The sequence below is a fragment of the Serinus canaria genome, chromosome 1 (assembly GCF_022539315.1).
Source record: "Serinus canaria isolate serCan28SL12 chromosome 1, serCan2020, whole genome shotgun sequence".
Classification (NCBI taxonomy): Eukaryota; Metazoa; Chordata; class Aves; order Passeriformes; family Fringillidae; genus Serinus; species Serinus canaria.
Window position 1 is genome coordinate 42407078 of NC_066313.1, and position 23269 is coordinate 42430346.

A 23269-nucleotide genomic window follows, 5' to 3' on the forward strand; every position below is an offset into this window, starting at 1 on the left:
TGCAATAGTCTGTAAATAGCAGCTGTATTTTGCATCTTTTTCTCTCCAACTCAAGAGCATATTTTTGAAAAAATAATCTTTCAAAGCACTTGCCTCCCCTTTCAACCACACTACTGGGAAACTACATACCTATGCAGAAGCTCTCAAACCTCTCTAACAAGTGAGAACTCAGAGCTAAGGCTTCAGCAGGAGGGGCTCCAACAAGAGGGAAGTATCAAACTAGATATATGCACGTTTACAAGTACCAAGTTTTAATTCCTCACGGCAATTCTGCCCTATGGAGCAACAAAGAGGGTCATGTGCTTGTACTGAGAGCAAGGCCAAACACATTCAAGAGAGAATGGAATGGCACCTGAGAGAAAGTCTTATTTATGTGAGAACATTTTAGCAGGTTTTTTGTACACCTATTTACATGGGACTGTTCCTGTCTTTATCAAGTGTATTAGAGAAATGAAAAAGCCTATTAACTTGCCATTGTTTAAAACACGTGGCCATGCATGTGTTTGACAGCACTGTCTACTATAAGGTACAGTATCAAAAAAAAACCCCAAAAAACAAAGAGATCAAGGTTTAACAATAATTAAGATATTGACCCATTAAACTAAATTTCACTTAACCTGGGGCTAAGAAATACGTAGGCAGTGATTGAAAGTTCTTACATTACCCACAGAGCTCTTATATGGCCAAATTACCCTCTGTTCTCAAGAGAGCAAATTTGCTGTGATGATTCACATCCTGTTTTGAATCGACAAACACCAGTGCTTCCTCCTAACTGTATGTGGTAATTTCTTAAGCAAAATACCATTCTCTAGGGGTAAAATTTGATTTTTTTTTTTTTTATTTCATTCTGACCAGAGTGTGAAACAAAAAGATCAAAATTTCTACACTGCTCTGGAAAGAGAGGGTACTGGACTGTCCTCAGTAAAGTGGTCAGAAAAAAAGGGCATTAAATAACAACAATGGACCTCAGAGAAATTAACTGTATCTCTTTATTGTTAACCAATGAATGTTATCCAAAATAGTAGATGTAATTGTGGCTTAATTGTACAACACAAAACATGATGCTAAAGGAAAAAGCATGTGGAAAATTACTTCACCGAGTAATCATTAGATGTATTCTTAGTATTTCTGCACCAGTAAGTGTTCCCAACTGCTGGTGACAGCAGCTATTACCACTTTGTTCATTGAGAAAACCTGTATTACAAATGGTTGTTCCTGGTTGTTTGAATTTAAAAAAAAAAAAAAAAAAATCACACAGCTTTATAAATGGATCGAGTCCATTCAGTCCTACTCTACATGTTGTAGATTTATGAACAACAATCTTTACTGGTGTTTTTTCCAAACACTGAAACTGATGGATTAGTGTTAGTGCACACTTTTCAGGGAAAAATGAAAACTCACTGGAAGCACAGTATTTCACCTGCCATGCCAAACTGTTCAAATACTTCAGAAAGTTGCTTAAGCTTCGGTGTTTTGAAGCCTGTGAAACAAAAACTGTTCTTACAATGCACTGCAAGTTGAAACACCAACTTCCACCAAGCAGCATTTTAAAGCATGTGCACAGCATCTGCACATCAGTCTTCAAGGTCAAGCAGATATGTTTAGCCCCACAAACCAAAAATATATTAATGTATCTTTATTTAATTTTCATGATGTCACCCCACATAGCCAAACTTTTACTCTGCAAAATAAACAAACTTAGTCGGACTGTTTATGAGAAATTTAGACCTATTGTGCATGAAAAAAATGTTTAATAAAATGGCAAATTTTAATAGATGAGTGTAAATTTATGAGTGCATAATATCAAACAGAAAAAAAGCTGAACCATCCTCAGAGAAACCTAGGTTCTTCCACTGTCAATATTTACTAGGGTACTCTAACATAGGGAGTAACTGAAGTCCACATTAACTGTGAAGTTATTACTAAAGTTCAATTTCTAAGCAAATTCCTTAAAAGAGCAGGTTTCCTTTTCAAGAGGGAAAGGACTTATTAATCTGACATCAGATATGATAATTACAATTCTAGCTTCACTGAAAACTGAAGCTACAAACACTTTTTCTCCAATTCTGGGAAGTTTCATTTTGTATTTGAAACCCAAACTGACTGACACACACATTCTACACCCCTCCCAGAATATAGTATACCAGTGACAGGTTACAGCTTTAAAATACACCAGATACTTTTACAATTTAAACTCAACAGAAGGCAGTTAGACAGTACTCAGCATTACGAATCCATAAAATAAAATAAAATCCTAGGAGTAAGGTCTCCCAGCAATCTTTGATGTTATTGTGTAGTGACAGTCAATTTAAACAGTTATTTTCATGGTGTTTGAAGGACCAGTCATCATGTACATAGTAGTGAGGTAGGATACTGTCCCCTCCCTGGGACTGATGTTTTCATATGCTCCCTTGCCAGAAAGGTCCAGGTCTCCCTACTGCAAATAAAATAATTACAAGCAAATAGCACATTAAGCTTTGTTTATTTTTTTCCCCTCTTTGCTGCATTGGAACATTTTGCACATCTAAAAGAATCAGCTAGGAAAAGCAATACTTACTCAAGCCTATCAGCAGCCATGTGCTGCCCACAGGTAGTGTTCCATTTAAAAACATTTCCTGGAACTACCACCTGCCATCCAGACCTTTGTGAACAGGTAGGCAAAGAAAACCATCAATGATGACAGGACATGAAACACCAAAGAATTTCACTTGGGAAAAAAAAAAAACAACCAAACCACAAACACAAAAACCCCCAAAACAAAACAAGAAAAAAAACAACCAAAACTGAAAGTGAGCAGTATTAAACTCTTAATGGAGTAGCTACATTGAAAACTAATTTCAAACTTCATACTGAAACAGTACCTATCCAGCTTAGGTACAGTTCCAGGCTTCTTTCTATTTTTTAATGTTTAAGCAATATATAAACTTGTCAGTCATTAAATACTTCATATCTGTTTCCAAAGGGGGAAAAAAATCCAAACAAACAATGAAACTGAAAACACAATGGGAAAAAACCTATTCTTAACCTCCACACCCTCCCCCCACCCAAAACCTAGGGTTAACGACTGCCTTACTGTTGAATAGCTTCCCCTAAATTTGTCTTCTAGTCACTGTAGTCAATCTGGTATTAAGTGCTTTGGCAAAGTGGGGTGCAATCCATCAAATCTGCAAAGGCCTGCTTTTTTTCTCTGTTGGTGGTTCAGCTTTACGAGGAACATATATGCAAAATACCAGCTCTCACATTGCTTCAAACTCATCAATACGCTGCTTTGTATTGCCTTGTCGGATTTGCCGGAGAGTCTTGTACTTATCGCGGCCTGCTTTTACATTCTCAGCATGAAGGACATCATTTTGTGTTTTCTTGGTTTCATCTCTGGCTTGAGCCAACTCTGAACTTAAAGCCTGTTGAATAAAATATTTGAATTTAAGTGCTTTGACTAATTCTTTAACCGTTCTGGAGTTTCTGATAACAACTATTCTGCAATCTGGATAAGAATTTTTTGAATGCCAACCTAGGGAATGCTTGTTGTGCTCTTCAGTAACTCGAGAGGTCTATCAGAAGGAATGCAGAAGGAAAGATAAGGAGAGCATAGGATTCTTTCCTTACATGAGTGTAAACATCAAACTCTATTTAAAAAAAAGCCTTATACACTATAAAATCCAAGCAGAAAGGGAGCAGCAGGATAAAGCAGGAAAACCACCTTATTTTTCAATTTTTCTGTAACTGAAGACTTATCTCCCTCATCTGGTCAGTGACTGACCAAGCAAGAATACTACACATCCATGCTATCAAGACAATGCTGCCAGACAAAGTAGCAGTTTTCCTTTTCTTCTGTTTTCTTCCCAAATAAACATTCTGTAACCAGGAACAGGGCTACCAGTACTATAGATTATTACGCTTCATGGGGTAAGATTTAGCCTGGGAGGAATCGCTCAGTTTCAGGGAAATAAGAGTAATTCAAAATGGGTGTAATTTGAGTTTTTGCATTTACAACACCTATGAGTGACTACAAACAAACATAAATACTACCAAGCAAGCATCTGTTCATACCACTTTAGTTATGGTATTGAAAAAAGAAAGCATTATGTTTTAACATGCAGAGTTCTGGAAATTATATAATTATTAGAAACATTTACTGGCCAATGCAACAGCATACTTACACTTTAAAGCTATGAAGCACAATCTTACATCCAATCTTGCTATACTCCATTTCTAGAACACTATGAATGATATTGGTTGGTAAACTTGTAATAAACCTAATAAATTATAAAGAAGCTGTTTCCTTGGCAAACCATAACATCAGTGAAATTTCTTACAAAAGAAGGATGAAAACCCAAAGCCTGAATTGTGCTGATACAACTATGAATCTTCATTACCTGGAGCTGTTTCTTAACACGTTCATTTTTCTGTGTTTCTGTTACCCGCTCTTCCTCACTCCTGTGATTCATGACACCATCAGAAGACAGTTCTGCACTGGCTTCAGCATTGTTCTCATCATGTTCATCGTGTTCATTCTCTGTCGGAGGAATAACTGGTGGGGGTGGAGGTGGAGGAGGAGCAGACATCACAGATTTCAGTTCTTCTTTGGTCTTTTCCAAGTCCTCTTGGGCTGCAAAAGCCTAAATACAGTAAACAGTACTTAGCATCTTTTTAAATAATTTATCAAGAGTCAGAAAAATAAAAATTTGACATGTTCTCAGACACATGAAACTGTTCTTTATAACTGACTGACTAGTTTACACACTGAAAATTGTCAAATAGAGACACAGAATAAAAAACAGATATGGCTCAAAATAAGCTGTACTAGGATCCAGCTATTTTCAACAGTAGACAAGAGAAGAGTGAAGGAGTAGGGCAATTGTTTTCCAACTTTCCTAGCCTCCTGAAATTTAGGGCTCAGGGATTTCCTAGATCAAAGGTGACAACTTCAAATTTCATACTTAACCAGAACTTACTAAAATCTGTTCAAACCTTCTTGGAACCCATGCACAGCAACTACTCACATTCCATAGCTAATTATAGATTTTATGAAGAGATACTATTTTGCTTTAAATTTTTGCCCAGCTGCATTTCACGTGCCTTTGTTAACTGTTTTGGTTCAGCTTTCCATCAAACCTCATGATTTTATACACCTCCCTCCTGAGGTGTTTTTCTCTCTAACACAAAGCTCCAATCTATTTCACCATCACAAAAGGAAGTAATTTCTAATCTTTGACCATACCTTTATGATGAATCTGCCCCCCCGCCCCCTACTTCTTGACTATGTAATATCAAGAAATGAAAACAGAAGCACAGGCTGGCTTCAGTAGACTGGAGGACAAAAACCTTTAAGAAAGACTTTTCTGAAGACTGAGGGAAAGAGAGAGATTTGACCCCATGGACTTCTAGTGAGATTTCCACACTCATTTCCCTTAGCCTCTTTGAAGTTCTGACTTCACACAGCATGGGCTCATTACTTTGTGCTGCCATTCTGAAGCTTCCTCTTCTTTCTTTTTCTTGGCCTCCTCTAGAAGTGCAATCTTGGCTGTGAATTCAGCAATTTCTGCTGCCTGAAACAAACAAAAGAAAAAAGAAGTTTTAATTTGGTATCAGTCTGGCTTTGCAGTGGAAGAAAGCAGAGCCTTTGCTATGATCCAGCTTGAAAAAAGTTAGTTACCATCCACCACTTCTCTGTGAAAAACAGAAATTTTAAGCATACATGACAGAGGGAATGAATCAGAGTACTCTTGCCTAACAGAAACATGCCCAGAAAAAAAATAAAATTATCTTCTGCATTTCCAAAGTGCGCTTACACACTTCCAATGCTAGTCATTACAAACTAGCATTTCAGGCTGTTTCAGTCTAATACAACTTTAATGGTACCACCATTAAAGATTATGATTCTGGATCATAATCTCAGTACTACTAAGCTAAATCTTGCCATCAGAATTATGTGCCAAGTTTACAGAAGATCAAAGCTTATTTATAGTTGAGAAATAATTACTTCTATTTTCATGCCTTTCTTGATTATTATGCACAAATCTTGAATTAGAAGTAGTCTAACACAATGTGAGAAGACAATGCAAATACTGGCAACTGGAGAGGAAAAGCAACAAAAATACACCTGCAAACCCCAGTGTCACCAACTCCCCACCACCCCCATCAAGCTTCAGATCAAATCTGCCTCAGAGAAGAAGCTTCCCAAAGGGCTGCAGAAGGAAGCTACTCTGGTTCTCAGCTGGATAAGCCTGAGACTGTTAGAAAGAGAATGCAATGAGTTTTGTCAGTCTGAAAGGTGGTGGTCATCTTTTCATCTCCTACAGATCCAGAGTTTTATTTTTGCCTTGCAAAGTAGTGGCAAGTCTAATGCAGTTTTTTAAAAAGGTTCCCACAACACTCTGCAACAGTATCTCAAGTACTTTCGTGTTTCAATGTACTTCTTCCTTTGACATAATCAAGGATAAAGGCTAAATTTTCAACTATCTTTTCCAATTTTAATCCTATATTGAGGACAAAAATAAAGTTTCTTACTAGCTGTTCCTGGTTCTTCATTTGATCAGCTGCCTGCTTGGCTAGAGCAGCTTTGGCTACTTCAGCTGCCCGACGCTCTTTTTCCAGGCGTTCTGCTTCCTCTTTTGCACGTTTCCGTTCTTGATCCAGTTCTAGAGCTCTCCGAGTCTGCTCCTCTAGCTCTGCCAAGAGGAAGGTTTGCAGACAAGGTATCACTACCTAGCTCTTCCTCATATGTATCCGAGATAGCAACTGTAATATGCCCAAAATAGAGTACCCTAGAACACTAACAAAGATTTACAAGACCACCTCAAGCTAAGAAAAGCTGTTGAGCATGTTCCCCAGAGCTCCGTTCCATGTCTGGTTCCCCCCGACTTTAAGATATTCTTTCGATAAGCTTCATCTCACCTGACATTTCTGAGAGCCCAGTGTTTCAGAAAAGTGTCACCTCACTGATAAAACTAAAAACCCAGATACAGGTACATATACATGCATGTACTCCTACTTAGAGGATACTTCATGTATGTTAAATCACTCTCTTAAAGAAAAAAAAAAAAATCTCTTCTTGTTTATTGAAATGCCCGACAGAATCCTTAATTGCAGCTGAAAATTTAGACACATGCCTCCAGCAAAATGACTTAAGTCCCACTAGAAAAGTCAGAAAAATTCTTACTATATCAGAGGAGGAAAATTTTAAATCAAGGGAGAGATAATAGCTGTCTCGCTGCCTGCATAGTAAAATATTCAAATCTAAAGGGCAGAACCCTTCGTGAAATAGGAAGAAGTAATAATCTAGGAGTATTGCAAGGTTAGGTTTACACAGACAAAAATTGTACTCCTCCCCAATGAGAAAAACTAGGTGACTATGAAAAAAAGTCTTTCTAAAACTCTCTGCTGGTTCTAATGATAAAATTTCTGCTATGATCTTGGCTAGGCAGAACTCTCATAGACTCCTCCAATAGAAAACCTAAACAACTACTCATTTTTTCCAACAATCCATTTACCTGCACCACAAGGTTTCATACTATAAAAACACCTCCCCAGATATGCTGACACATGCTTCATCTTTGTACTTCTACTATAAAGTAGTAATGTAACCATTATTCTTCTGTTGGTTTCCCAGGCCTACTACTACAGTTATAAAATTAAACAAACAGCATCACAAGTATGTGGGGTTCTACAAATCCAGTACCTAGAAATTAAATAAAACAAAACTATTTAAAAACACTACTCAAACAAATCTTCCTATGAAGATGGAGAACACAAACTAACACAGACCATTTATGTAAAGACTTTTCTATGTGTGCATAGAAGGCTAAAAAGACCAGCAACACGTGAACATTTTGTATTGCATCAGAAATCAGGCTATATTGCTCACAAAGTTATGAGAAAATGTGTATTGTCCAACCTCCAGAATTACACTGACACTGTTTTGTCCTGGCAAAATAGCTCTCCCTAAACAATTCCACAACACAATTAGAGTGTTACTTGTCTGGATGCGTCCAACCTGTTCTGCATTGAAAGACTGAAAATGCAGGGGTAGAGCTGGAAAGCAGTGCCAGGCATATGTAATTTATGTAATTTATTTGCATAGAGTTAATCAGTGATTCTATGATGCTTGAAGACAAGAGCTAGGAAAAGAAAGGAGCAACAAAACTTTTATGAGTGTGAACCAAACCTGAAGTTGGGAAAAAAAAAATATGGAGAGGCACTCAGAAGTCATGGAGGCAGCGACTCTACAGGGTGAATAGACACAAAGAACTGTGATTGGTGAAACTACATGTTTTGTCACTCATGTTTGACAATTTCTCATATCTTACAAGGGAATAGGAAAGGAGGAAGGAATGAGGAATTTCCAAATTAAAAGCTAAATTCAGCAAAATCCTAGAGAAAGTACTTTGAATCTTCCCCTCTAATTTCCCTGCTCCCTTGAACGCCAGGTGTTCAGCACTTTGAGCATTTCACAATTCTGAGTTGAAGTGTGTGTGAATTAATTTTCTTTTTACTAAATCAAAACTTTTGCTACATTAGAAATTGGTTTTATATTCAAAAGATACAGACAAAAGCATGCACACTGTCATTTAAACACTGAAAAAGAATAACTCTCATGTCAAACAAAACACCACTAAATTCTTGCCACTATCAGTAAAATAAAATTAGCCCCCCCTCCCCACCCCACCCCCCCTCAAAGTGCCAAAACACACTTTCAACAGACAAAAAGAATCGTGGAACTGAAGGACACAGCTAACTAAATACTGTCACTAGATTTAAGAAATCTATGACCTCACCTTTCTGAGCTTTCATTGTTTGCTCCTCAATTTGTCTTAAGCGCTCCATTAATTCCTCCTTTTCACGCTCTATTCTTTCCTTTTCCTTTTCTGCTATCTCCCTTTTTTTCTTCTCATTTTCTAATTGTGCTCTGAAAAAAAAATAGTGAAAAGGTCTTTTTTTACTCTTCAACATATTAAATTATACTCTTTGGATGCAGGTAGCCAATTTTTCAGTTCACTCAGCTAGCAGGAAGGACAATTTTAAATGCTTTTAATTCTGTTTCTGCTTCAAAATACTTTAGAGAAGAACAATTTATGAAGAGGACAGATAAGCAACCTTGGTTCAGACAGGTAAATCTAGAATTATATCTGCATTTTAGGCATTATGTTTCATCTGGGCTAGAAATAGCAACAGTATTTTTTAAATACGTTAAAGGTAAGCCAGGACATTTTTCACTGAACTTGCTTTAAGGGTTCACTTATAGAGTATAAAATTCCCTAAGAATCAAGCAACAGAGAGGTAAGACTCGCACAAAATACATAACAGGAACAACAGTACAGCTACTATTACTGTGCTGGAAGCTTAAAAAGGTACGTTTTTACATTAAGACAGTGGAGCCATGCCAATTCACAAACCTGCTTACACAGTGCAGAAAGAAAAGCAGTTTCTCTTTTCTAGAATTCTAAGATATGCTATATTCTATGGCTTCTAAAAAGGCAGATTTTTTTTTTCTGTTTCATGGAAGTTTGTTAATTACCTTTCCAATTGTTTCTGATGTTTCTCTTCTCTAGCTTGGGCCTTCATCTGTTGCACTTCAATTGTATCAGGTTTCCTCCGCCTCATGTACAATTCATGATTTCCCATACACAGTGCCAAAATTCGCTTGTTAATTCTCAGACGGGGTGCATAAAAAACAAAATCCTAGGAAAAAAAGTAATTCCAGAACATCCATTAACCTAAAAAAAATACACTTAGACAGGATTCAAAGCATTAGTGCATGCTTGCATTGGTTAAATGAAAACTTACAAGTATTTTGATATTTTGAACAAGTGAACACCACAATCTATAAACCTACTGTCAGAGACTTATAAGATAAATTTAAAATTGCACCTTGAATACTCCAGAAATTAGCTGGCTTATATAAAATATTTAAAAGTTTTTAAAAAATGAGACTATTCTCTATTCTGAAGTCATTTGATCTAGAAAGTATCATGAAATGTGCTGTTGCAATAAAAATAAGGCACAAAGAAAAACAGAGGAGGAAAGAGGCAGAGAATTTAGCATCTTATGCTGTCTTTTCAATGCATCATAAAGTATTGGTTGACTTAAAACCCCTCAACAACTTAGAAGTATCAATGACAAGGGAGAAAATAAACATACCATATTTCAAAATGAACATTTTATTTTGATTACTGACTATTCTATCAGCATTTACTCATGCCTTAATGGCAGAGCAAGTCCCTGCAGGCTTAAATCTCTTCATATAGCAAATGATACTATTGTACACACTACTTACAGGGGCTTTTTTGTCTATTGGCTTTATGACAAACTTTTTGTCGTTAAAAGAGATGTTTCTTATTTCGCTCCAAGGAAAACCAATCTTGGGTGTCAGCCTTCAGAGAAAAAAAGCTCTCATTAGAAGCAGCAAGGATGTGCACTTTATATATATATGAGTTCAATAAAGCTTATGACTGCACCATTCTCAGTATTACACTTAGCTACATTTAGAATATTACATTTACATTATGTTTTAATGTAAACATAAACAAAAGTTCAAGCATATTTTGGCAGATTTTTCTTTTTAAAATATCCCATCAAATTAATTATATCTTAATTAATTACATGGCATTGCAGCAATAGAAATTTTGATTTGTGACTTATTCTACTACTATTACCTACATGCTAAACATGACAATGATGTACTCATTCCTTATATGGCACTGGTAACTGTATTTTCACTTGAAAGAGTAACTATTGAAATGTGAGAAACTGCCACTCCAAATACTGAAATAAAGTAACTTTCAGCCAAGCCATACTTCTGTTTAGGTCAGACTTCTGTTCTTACATTTTCAGAATTCAAGTTAAATTTATTTCCCTTGCATCTTAAGCAAAACACATTAAATTCAGAAACTGTTAAAATGTTATGCACCAACTGCATTACAGTAAATATGTTTCTGTCAGCACACAAGTTTTTTTCAATTCATATTAATTATAAATATCAGAAAATATTTAAGTATTTGATTGATAACTATCAGGAGACAGCAAATACAAAAAAATTGCCTCATAGCTCAATCTGATCTGAACATTTTGAATATTTCCTGCTTTTAGGAGTTATATTGCCATCTAATGGCAATTAAGGCTTACAGAATTTTGTTACAGAGTATATACATCTAAAGTTGACTGCTCCCATCTGGAATGTGACATATCATGTGTAACTTCAAATCACTGTGAATGGTCTGTTGACATCAGGTACTACTAACAAGTGCATGTAAAGAAAGAAAAGAGCAAGTCTGTTGTTCTGTTTTCAAATCTTCATATTTCCTACATTTGAGCTCTTCCCTCTTCAAGTAGAAGAGATTATTTGATCTCTTTTTCAGGATACATGAATGATCTATTCTCTTTGGTGTCTAAAAGGTTTCACTTTTAAAGATCTAAGTTTTTCATGCTCCAACATCTATACTCCTCATTATGGCTCTTACAAATATTTCTCATTAAATACATTGCTCAGCTTTAAAATGTCCTTTCCATCCAAACCCAAGGGAATGTTTTGAGTGAAAAGTACAGGAAGAAACCATATAAAGATGGTCTGGCTGTAGTAATCCATATAAAGCAATGTAAATTTAAACTTCCATAGAACGGTTCTAACCCTTCTTTTGCATGCCTAACCTTTAAAATTCAAACATTCTAGTAAACTGCCCTCTGTTTGTATCTCTTACATAGATTAGAAGGAGAACCTGTTTTGCCAGATCTTACTGAACATGCAGTAAGGTGGGCGTTGTACAATCTCAGACAGCAACTCCTAGGACAGAACTGCAAAATTAGTATTTCCCACTTACTTATCATCATGCTCATAAATATTCAGACCCAAAGCATCAACTCCCAGCCACAATTCAGTTCCTTTTTTGTTCTTTATTTCAAAATAGTTGACTCCATACATTTCCAAGTCTTGTGCTATCTTAAGGTATTCCATCATAGAATCTTCCCTGATGAAGAAGAAAAATTGGTATAGTTTACACAACAAATCATAAGTACAATGTAAAAATAAGGGAACTACTGAAAAAAAACCAGCTGGGGTAGAATTAGTTATGAATTAAATCTCTCTCTAAAATAGTTTGACTCAGATACCTTTAAGAGCTCTACACCCTAATATCCAAGTAGAGTCCAATCATTGCCCTTTGTCTTTCCATGAGCTAAGCAAATACTACTGTGGATGAAGGCAGTTGGCAGCCTCACCAGAAATCATGTAGGTAAACCAACAACCTGGCTGGAAACTCAATTCTCATGGACGTCTTTCATAACTACCCACCTTGGTCGGAGTCAAAGAAAGCCACTTCCCAAACACATACCTCCCAAAATACACCCTAAAAATAATGAAAGGTGTCACGAACATTTTTTACATTATTACCTTAACATTCCCCTGTGCTCTTCATGCCAATTCTGTATTCTTTCTTCCCACTGTTCTTTTGTCAGTTTGTGCTGTTCTAACACGCTGCGAATAGAAATTGTTGCTTTTAAATGAGACTGACAACAAACTTAACCTCTTTTATTGCACAGCAAAACATATGCTTTTACTGAATAAAATTAAAAGATTACTTCCTATATACTACTTGTATTTTCAGCACAAAAACAGAAGCTTTGTATTTCAACAAATTCCCTTCTAATCTGTATTTCCAAATTGCCACACTAAAATTTTCGTGTGACCTTCACACCAAAACAGTGTGAAAGTCACCTCTTTTTTCTTGGTATTCTATATTCTTTGTAATATAAATTGCATACCTCAGTTAAGTCATAAAATGTAATGTTTACAATAGCTGAAAATGCACACCTATAGGATCCTCTGGCAACAATGCTGCAAATTAAACTCTAGGTGTGCAAAGATACACCCAAGCTTTCGTTCTGCTGTCATTTGAAAGAAAAGGTAAAACATTACAACAACTTAGCAGACAACCTGGTTGAGGTTTTTTTTTTTTGTGGTTTTGGGTTCTTTTTATTTTTCCTTTATGAATAAAATCAGTAGGGAAGTAGCTTCAGAAAACTATTTAACTTACAAGAGGCTGCAATGATGGAATTGTATTTTGGCCTACTAGAACTTTCAGTGTAGTACTGCAGTAAGAAATCAAATGCATATGATAACTTTATTATGCTTTCATTCCATGCACCCAGCATTTCAAGTGTTTCTGGAGAAGCTGTTTTAAAGGACAATTAAAAGATTATCTGAGCATTTGTCTACTGAAAAGGAACACGTTAAGTATATGAATTTGTGTTGTACTCAAGCACTGCAATATATTTTATTTGCAGTACACTTACTTTCAGGAAATTATTGTCATTTAAGTGTGCAAAAACATGAAAACTGAAGGAGAGAGTATCAAAGTATTTTGATTTCAATTTAGCAGAAGCAGGCCTCCACTAACATGAAACTATTTTGGAGTACTTTGGAAATGTGTAAAATTAAATCTGTGCAGATGTTTGTGCACAGGACAGAAAATACATCTCAAGAAGAATGTGGCTGTGAGGCTTCTTTGTTAAAATCTAAATCAGGATCTCTAAATTTTACTAGCAAAAAGAGGAACTCTAAGAAAGCCACTATTAAACACATGTTATCACTTAATATTTTATTTATAAAAAATGTGCTATAGTTAAGTTTATGTGCACCATTTGGTGCAAACCCCATCTAACTCACCGCTGGGGGAGAAGCCTGTCATTGGCTAGGTAGCCCAGTTTATGGATCTCCTTACTGTAATCTCCATACTTGGACTGGACAGCATAGGAAGCCAGAAGAACTGCAGTTTCTGGTGGGCAATATATTTCATCATTTAAGATTGACTCTTTGACTTGCAGGAAGAAAAGTCTCTGAGTTATTTCCTGAATTAATTCTTCAGATACATCCTCTGGAAAAAACTTGGCCCTGAACTTAAACTGCAAAGGATTTTCTTTCCGTACATCTTGCTGTGTTACCTGAGGAAAATAAATAAATAGAAAAATAAGAAGAGCACTAAATGGTAAATTAAATGTGATTTAATAGTACTTAACTCTTTAGCTCCTCTACACTGAAACTCAGAGCTTCCAGACAAGCCCACTGTGGAACTCACTGAAAGGTGCACATGGCGCAAACAAGTTCTTCAATTTGAATAAACCAGACAATTCTGAAATACTACGTAAAGGCTGATTAGGAGATGATTTTTTTTTTTGGTAGGCATGTGTGAATTTTTATCTATCACAATAAAGACCTGGAAACTAAGAAGCTGCAAGACATTAAAAAGATCAAAACTACATCCAAGGATGGTTTGCAGGAAGTAATAAATTAGGGTCTAACAATGGTTCTTTAGCAAGAACTACAGCACATTTCTTCAATGTGAGTAAGAAGTTGGATTCTTTTAAAAGTGTTTCAACTATTGAAATAAATAGATGTGCTTTGTTCCTGTCCCTGTGTATCACTACAATGTAGCACTACAATGTTTATTATGTATGAAACAAGACACATGAAATTCTAGGAGACAGATTTGGTGGTTAGCAGGCTTAACTGACTGGATTTACCACAGAGGAGAAGCAAAGATTACATAAGTGCAGATAGTGGGACTTGCTCCTAAAACTCACCCAATTTAGTTCCTAATATTGAAGATAAAAAGGTGTTCTTGATAAGGTTGAACTGAAAAACAAGTATCTCCATTCTAAAGAGTGGCATTAACAAATAATTTGACAGCCAATATTAAAATAAGAAGTGACTATTCAAATTCACAAATAGAATTTAAAGTAAAATGAACCAGTCCATTTTACAGGGAGATAAAAGGTACTCAATGCCATTTAGGGAAAAAAAAAATTATCCTACAGTCTACCTATCAGATACCTAAATTTTAGAAGCTGATTATTTTGCCTTATTTAATGATAATTATTTAATGTATGCATACAAATTCCTGAAGCTCAAATACTTCCCATACACACACCCAAACTGTAAAACAATAATTCTATTATGCTCTGCTATATGAAAATGGAACAATCATATGAATTCAAGTTTTCTTAATGCATGCATGCATTCCACAGTACTGGAAACTATCTCCTCAAATTAAATATTGATGTAGCTTTGCATATTCTTTATAACTAATCTAACTTAAAACTATTTTCTCATTTAAAGCACATGAAAAGTAATTTTTCAACCAATTTTGAAGCCAGCTATACCTCACTTAAGATATTAAATTAGCAAAGCTTATACAGTATATTCAAACTGTACACTTCGCTAAATATGAGGGAATTGATACCTTTTTATTTAGCTTCAGCCAAGTTGAGTAGCCTTTGCTGTCCACATACTGCAGCCCAAAAAACCAGACTTCACGAAGACCAACAGTTTTCACCACCTAAAGATAAATGAGCCATAATCATCAGTAATCACTACAATACCTTTTTTTAACTGGCATTGTGTAGCTCAATAAAGCTATGCGAACAATTTCAAACTGAAATGTAATCAAGTCTTACAAGAACAAAAAAAGATAAAATAGCAGCAAAACATCAAGTTCAGAGAACCCCAGAGTTCTAAATAAACTCAAACACTCCAAGCTATCAACTGGAGTGTGCAGCCCACTGTGTAGATCAGCACCTGAGAAACAGAAGGTAGTAACAGGACCCTGAGGTTATAAAGCACATCTGGGAAGTGACCTGCAGCCCCATAGGGAAGTGAGTACACTTCAACAGAAGACAACTGGTAAAATGAAAATAAAGAGTAATATTTGTGAACAAGTATGATGTAATGAGGATGAACTGCCTCCTTCCAATAGTTCTGCCATCTTCTAAGAGTTAATGATAAAAGGGGTAAAGATGATCTCCTAACTTAACATACATGACTTTCCTGTAAGATTTCATATAAGGTCTATCACCAAAAGCTACTAAAGAAGCAAAATTGACTTTGACTAGAGGAAAGGTTGTTTTATGGATACACTGCTTAAAAAGATGGATAAAAACACAAGCTGTTTTTATAAAAGAATTGTAGAGTAACCACTAGGGAAGTCCCCCAGGACTTCAAAAAAAGATGAAAGCAATGTGACAAAAATCTGCTGTAAAAAAACTTACATAAAGAACTGTGAGTAACAGTAAAAAGATGAACCTCCATAAAAGATCATATTTCATAAAAGCAAAACACTGTATAGAAAAGATAATTTAAATTATGTGAACAAAGTTCTAGTTGTAAAGCAAAAAGGCAAGAAAGCTATTACATTACAATACACTTGTATGGTATTCACAAATCTCTAATTCTACATAAGGACTGATCACATCAACTTATAAAAAAGTACGCTGCAGCAATGGAAATGTTTCAGAAATGTTGAAAAGAGTGATCAGTGACTTGGAACATTTTCTGCATAGCTAAGACGAACTAGGGTTACTGACAGAGAAATAAGGAAGGCTATGATACAGGTCTATAAAATTTGCATGGCATGTAGAAGAAAAAAAGGGAATGATTGTTCATTATTTCTTATAATGTAAGAATCAAGAGAATCAACAGCAATCATGACACAGCAGACTCAAAACAAACAAAAAGAAGCACTTTTGCTACAGAGGATAATGAAACTGTGGAACTGTTCTACAAGTCTCTTGCACAGCAAAAGTGTACGTGGATTTAATAAGCAATTAATCAGAAAGGTCCAGCAAAGATTATTAAATTACTGTAAACTCTGGCTCCAATGATCACACACGGTAGTACTTACATATGTCCTCAGGTTGGGCCATGGTGCCAAGCTGCTTTACTGAAGGCTGTTTTATGGAAGCATTTAGATGCATGTGAAGTAAATAGAATTTTACACATAGATCCTCCTCCATTTTAAAGCAGTACTATCGGGTTGCAAAATTAAGATTTTGAAAATTAGAAAATGTCATAAGATAACTATGCAAACTTACTTCTGCTGCCTTGTATATTTGAATAATCACTTAACGATTTGAGTGTGCAGCTTTTTTTCTCCTTTATCATTTCACTTCAAAAGCTCAAAACAGACAATGTTTGTGGATCCAACCTGATTGATGCCTTGAGTGAGCATGGTTATTTCCTCTAGAATTCCCACGTCATTTACTTAAGACCATAAATGCTTAGAACAGGTGTATATTACTAGTATGGTCCTGAGCAACATTAAATTTGGTGCCCCAACTCAGGAATTTCAGACCTGCTGTTTCTTTTGGCACAGATCTCCTATACAACACTGATCAAACTACTTATAGCTTTATCAGATGACTGAGAATGCTCTTTACTTAGCAGCTGTCCAAGCTGAGCCCTTGTACCTTATCAGCTCTCTGAGCTGCAAAGAACTGCAGATGCTCAAGAGTTCTGCCCCTAAGGCATAAGGAGACAAGTGCTTATGCTCACGTCAAAACATTTTGCTCTCAACCCACTAACTATGGGCCCTGAGATGCACATGATTTAAATACATACATACAACCTGGGTACAGCAATGCAGAGCTACACAGGTTTGCAAAATCAACACTAAAACCAGCAGAATCCACAAATTAGGAAAAAGCATTGCCTACACTGCCTCTCAGCTCAAGGGAAATAACCTTTCTGAAACTTTGTACCAAGATAATACATGCACTTGTGCACTGCAGTAGCATGTTAATGTGAAGTAAGTAGAGAATGAAAAACTTGGGAGTTTGATTCTATTAAGCAGCTTCAGGCAAGTGTTCATCCCATCTGTAAAACAGATTTATCTACCATCACATGCTACAACTTGACTATTAATAGGCAATAAAAACTTCTTGTGGAAGAAAAGCAACCTGAACAATGTATGTTTGGGCAAATCACAACAAACATATAAGACAACCTAACAAGGATTTCATATGGTCACCTTCCACAAGATTGTAAAGAAGGCTTTGGAGACATCTGGAAAGGACAATGGAAAAAGGATAAAGGAAAATTACAACATGAAATAAAGGAGACAACCCTCACATTCCTTCTGAATGGCAGCTACAGTCAACCAAAAGCTACTAATGCACAGTGCTAACAAAACAACTGCCCCACAATTACCACCAGTGTGTGGAAACATCCCTCACAGGGTTCCTTCTCTCTCAGGAAACCTACAGATGCTTAAACTGGTTGACTAGAAGAGGACAGATCCCCTCCTGCCTATTCTGACCAATGACAGGATAGACAGAGGGACCAATAATAAGTATGTTAGTACACCTTCTGAAATGCAAGTAATTAAAAAAAAAAGAAAGAAAGCTTGTGCAATTAATAAGAAGCTTGCTAAGTTTGACAATGGAAGAGAAAAGAGAAAGCCACAGATTTCCAATGCTGCATTATTGCCTGCTAGCAGGTGAAGATGATGAGAACATACATATGGAATGGGAAACAAATCAACAACTCCAGAAAATGTCAATTAAAAGCCTAAAAGAACACTGGCTGGTAAAAGGTTGAAGGGTCGTTCACCAAAAATGTAGGGGAGCACTAGATAACTGCTGAATCCATGGAGAGGTTATTTTCTGTATACAATAACCAACCTGCTTGTCATGTTCACCACTTCTGCATAAACCTCGAAGGCCAATCCTTTCAGCAACAGTGCTATTCAATTCTCTTTCCAAAGAGAAACAAGATAACTTTTTGTCTGGAAATTTCATGTTAGTTTCACAATACAGTTCAGCTCTTGATGTTACACGGTGGAACTCACACATGAATTTAAGATCAGGCTAAAAAGTGTTTCTCACACATAACTACTCTGGTTGATTTTTCTCAACCTACAATTTTTTTCAATTTCAAACTCCAGAGGTAAGAGTTGGTGAGATGTCAAACACCACACAGAGAACTGAGGAACAAAGAAGAGAGCATGACAACAAATTCCGGACTGTATCTTTGTTCCCTGTTTGCAAATGCTCCAATTTGGATGAGCCTGATTACCTGGGCACAAAACATTACACAGCAGAACGACACCCCACCCAACAGTGAATGGCATAAGATAGCAAAGGTTGGCAAAAGACAAGTAACAGCTTGATCCTTCTATGCCACAGAATACCATACTTTTATTTGATGATGACGCTGGTTAGACAAAAAGCAAGACAGCCTCTTTTTTCAAGAAGTCTTTTTAAGAGTCATGAATTTTATTCCTATCTCATGAATTTTATTACTTCTTCCTAGGGACTAAAGACCTACTTCCTAGGTATATCCATATACTGCTACTGATGATAGAGAAAGGGCAGGCAGTAAGTGTTAAGAGTCAGTCATTTCAACCAAAAACTACAAAGGTGATTTCATTCATCTAAAGTTCAGTATTAAAACAATAAACATTCTCTTATTTTCAATTTATATAATAAGACATTTAATTGACTCTAAAAGGTCAACTAAAAGTTTAAAGAACTTTTTTTTTGATGTGTGACTTTCTCTTAGTACTCATCATTACATATTTCAAGCATCTATAGTGGAATGGACAGAAACAACGTAACTGTTGATCTACTTTAACTGTTTCTGAAGAGTAATTTGAAATATTTCCAGATTTCCTAAATAAAGGCATACATCTTGGATCTAGATAATAAAACATATTAATTGGTATCTTGTTGGAAAACAACACAACACATTGACAGGTTGTGACTATTTTTAAGGTTTCCTCTAACACCCGTCAGAAACTTGTTTCAAGATTCTGATGACTAACATCGCATGAATGCAAGAACAGCCCTGTTTAAGAAATCGTTCACTTGGTCCATTTGACTGATGTACAACACACATTCAAGTGACAGTGTGCAGTTGTGATAGGTTTGCAGACCATAAGCACATTAAGGTCATCATTTTCAACTATTCTTTTTTCCTTTTCTTTCTTTTTTTTTTAACATAAATTTCAAACTGATTCATAGGACAATAGTATTTAGTTCTACCATTTGGGAAGTGAAAAACCATCTTACAGTATCTATTGTTGGAAAGCAATTGTGTTAGCTTTCATTAATGAACTTACTGTTACTCACATATTTCTAAAATATGTAATTCTAACAAGAATATGTAATTCTATTATAGCGCAGTAGCAACTATAATATTATTAGACTTAAAACCCACAATTAATTTCAAAGCAGTTCCATACACAATTTATCCAAAGCCTCACTGGTAACATATTTAGAGAGTTGTCTTTGAATTCAATATGTTCCATGAGAAGTAATGAGGAAATTCACAGTAAATGAGAGCATAGCTTAGATAATATAAGGAAAAATAATTTGTACAGGAGAACACGACCACTTTTTCAGACTATGTTAAAAGACTAGACTTAATAACCACAATACTCTTATGTGCTTGTACTTATATACATAGAGACATGTAAGTTACCTGATCAAAGAGCTGCTTGCCTGTTGTATTGGGCTGGATGGCAAATTCCAACTCTGCATCCATTGTGGTTACTCTGACATTGATCTACAGAACATAAGGAAATATTTAAATCATACTGTAACAGTGTAATGCTTCTATAGCCTGTAAAAAACAGCAAGTTTAACAATTTTAATGGTCTTGTGTACACACAGAACATACCAGTAAGAAAAACCAGAAAATTTGAATCTGAAAAAATTATCATCTTTATTTAGTCTAAAAGCATAATCAGCATAGTATTTACCAGTAGGTTGGAAGGTTAAATTAGAAAACAAAGCTCAAAATTAATTTTATGGGAAAGCTGACATCCCTACTGAACAGCTGAAGAACACTGGGAAATTCAGCTACTGGGCACTATCTTTCAGAGGACTTCCCAAATGCAGGCAAAGAAAAAGTTCTTGGTCACATATACGTCATTTTAAGATATTTATGCCTATATAAAAAGACAAGCAGCCTTCTGCTTGCCATTCCCAAAATCAAGCAGTCTGGTGGTCAAAGTAGGCACTTTAACCAAGCTCTAGGACTAGAGCTTGTACATCTCAGGACAGACTAGAAGTAGGTTTTCACCAATGGAAATAAAAATTACAGCAGTTAGCTCTCCTTAGTGCCAACCTCCATCAACTCCCTTACTGCAAGACTAAAAAAAAATCGCCACCATTCAATGAACCACCTTCTCCTGAAAGGGAGGATCTTTTTCCAGATGACTCCTGACAATCACTGGGTTTATTTGTTATAAAACAAGAAGTCAAATACAGCAGGAGCTAATTGGAAGTACAACAGTCCTTTCCAATTTCTCTTCAGCTGGTACATAGAGAAGTGAGAATTCCCATGAAACACAACAAAATATTAAATGCACAGCACTGTCTTCTCAGTGTTAGAATGGTCCCCCAACTCCTACTGCCAGGGTATCAATCACATTTTATTAATCTTTAGTGCATAAGAAAATAAAGTATTTAAGGTCAAATATACCTTCCTATAAATGCAGAAAAACCAAAGTCACACAGATATATTCTAATTTCTCTCTACTGTAAAAAAGGGCACAGGAATAAATTAGGACTCGTATTTCAGGTTCCTACACTACTTGATCTATGCATGTGCAAACCATTTCCATTAACTATTTCCCTAATTTTGCCAGCAGGTGGAATACTTTGAGAAGTGACTGTCTAGAAAAGAAGGAAAGACAAAACATGGAAGGGAGATCTCAGGTGGGGAAAAAGAAAACTACAGAGCAGTTTGTCTTCATGCAACAGATGAAGCTTGATCACTGCTCCCTTCAGCATCAAGGTAAATTCAGCGTCAAGGTAAACACGAGGGGGATATACAAGACAAGAATAGCAGGGACCTGAGGACATCTAGGTTATAGAATTGCAAACAAGAATGATAGAGGGGCTTAGCCAACTTTACTGTGCATGCAAGCACTGATAAAGAACAAGAGTTGAAGGCGTTGGAGTAAAAGATAGTTAAGTTTTATTGCAAAAAAAAAAAAAAATAGAGGGTGTGTGTCAGGAAGAAGGAAAAATATTTTCTATAGATTCTCTCAGTCTATTTCATGAGAAGAAAAAAAACCCTTATAGAATATAATTCATCTAACAAAATAACTAATTTTAAATGGTAGTTCTAACTCACTGCCAGTTACACTAGTTTAAGCATGAAGGATTGCCCCTTAATTACAAAAAACTAACTTTTAAAAGCAGTTTTTCTACTTGAAAAATGAAGCCTTCTTTAGGGCAGTCACAAGTAAGCAAGTTATGAAGAATAAGGCCAAAAAATAATTTTATTAAATGCCAAAGTGCTCTGTTATATAACAGCACCATTGCCAAAACAAGAAGTGTAACAGATCTACAAAGCACAAGTTCAAAACTAATTGCAGCAGCAAAAACTTCTTATATAAATATCCTTACTACAAATGTCATCTACAAAGGCAAGAAATACTACCTGAGAGTTTATCCTTCACAAGAAGTAGAACACCCAAACAGTAAAATAATAACTGTAAAACAGAGACAAACTCAATACAGCTCTAAATTCTGTTGCCTACTGGATTACTGCCCCAAAAAATCTGAGTGCTCTAAGAGTACAGAGCTACACCTCCAAGAGGTATAAACAGACATTGAGAGTACCTAGCCACTTATACACAATACAGCAACTGTTTAAGCCTGCAGCATCTCTGTTTATCTTTGTACTTCCAATTAACAGATCACTCAGCTGCTAATCAATATTTACACACTCAGTTCTAATAAAAAAGTTGCAAATTAAATGATGGCATGTTAAAACATTACCTTTTGTGACATGAATTATTTAAGAAGAGACAAAAGTTAACACTACAGTTCATTTTCTTTCGCCAGGAATTTGGACTGACTTTGATTTTTGGCACACAAATACCAGGCTTCTACAAATTTGTAATAGTGTTTCACACCTTCAATTATTTCTGGTCATGGAACATAAGAAAGTTACTTTTGTCAAAACCTGAAGAGTCCTGAAGGTCTACTTATCTAATTCAAACCTTGATAACAGGGCACCCCCTCAACAAAAATCAAACCTCTGGTACCAGTTGCATTGTCTGTAAAACAAATCTCGCAAACTACATTAACAAGAGCCATTGGGGAAGTTTCCACATCATAAATATGGCAGAGAATTGAGAAAACAGGCAGAGAAAGAAGGTTCAGGAGCTTCAGCAATGGTCTGTCACTCATGCAACCTCTGCTCTGTATCTGGCTACTTTGACACAATGCTCTTTGTGTGACATTGGTGGTGGGGGAAATTATCTGAACCACAAATTACGGGGACAGGCACTAATCTGAATCAACTTTACCACACAAATACGGAAACAGGAAGGAGCTCTTGCAATGGTGACAAGAGAAATGCATAAAGGCTTCCTGTAGCAAGTATGGGAAGGCTACCACTACACATACCACAAGATCCATTCTGTGCCTGCTTTTCAAACTGCTCTCACCACATCCCACATCTTTGTTACAGAATCTAACAGCT

The 23269-nt window shown here is 36.0% G+C and overlaps 1 protein-coding gene across 2 annotated transcripts in view; it reads right to left on the reverse strand.

The window, feature by feature from the left end:
- Nucleotides 1–966: 966 nt before the first annotated feature.
- The window catches only part of RDX (radixin), a 36461-nt gene continuing 14158 nt past the window's right edge, over nt 967–23269 (reverse strand). Inside the window, exons 3-14 of one of the 2 annotated variants that reach the window (XM_030234231.2) lie at nt 20249–20332; nt 15234–15329; nt 13661–13935; nt 12386–12469; nt 11817–11963; nt 10277–10373; nt 9518–9681; nt 8778–8908; nt 6511–6671; nt 5457–5549; nt 4377–4619; nt 967–3401 (exon numbers count right to left, since the gene is read on the reverse strand). In XM_030234231.2, the coding sequence (XP_030090091.2) occupies nt 3237–3401; nt 4377–4619; nt 5457–5549; nt 6511–6671; nt 8778–8908; nt 9518–9681; nt 10277–10373; nt 11817–11963; nt 12386–12469; nt 13661–13935; nt 15234–15329; nt 20249–20332 (1740 nt within the window). In that variant the 3' untranslated portion in view covers nt 967–3236. Of the gene's footprint in view, nt 3402–4376; nt 4620–5456; nt 5550–6510; nt 6672–8777; nt 8909–9517; nt 9682–10276; nt 10374–11816; nt 11964–12385; nt 12470–13660; nt 13936–15233; nt 15330–20248; nt 20333–23269 lie in introns of those variants that run through there. The other variant, XM_030234232.2, reaches the window with a different exon arrangement.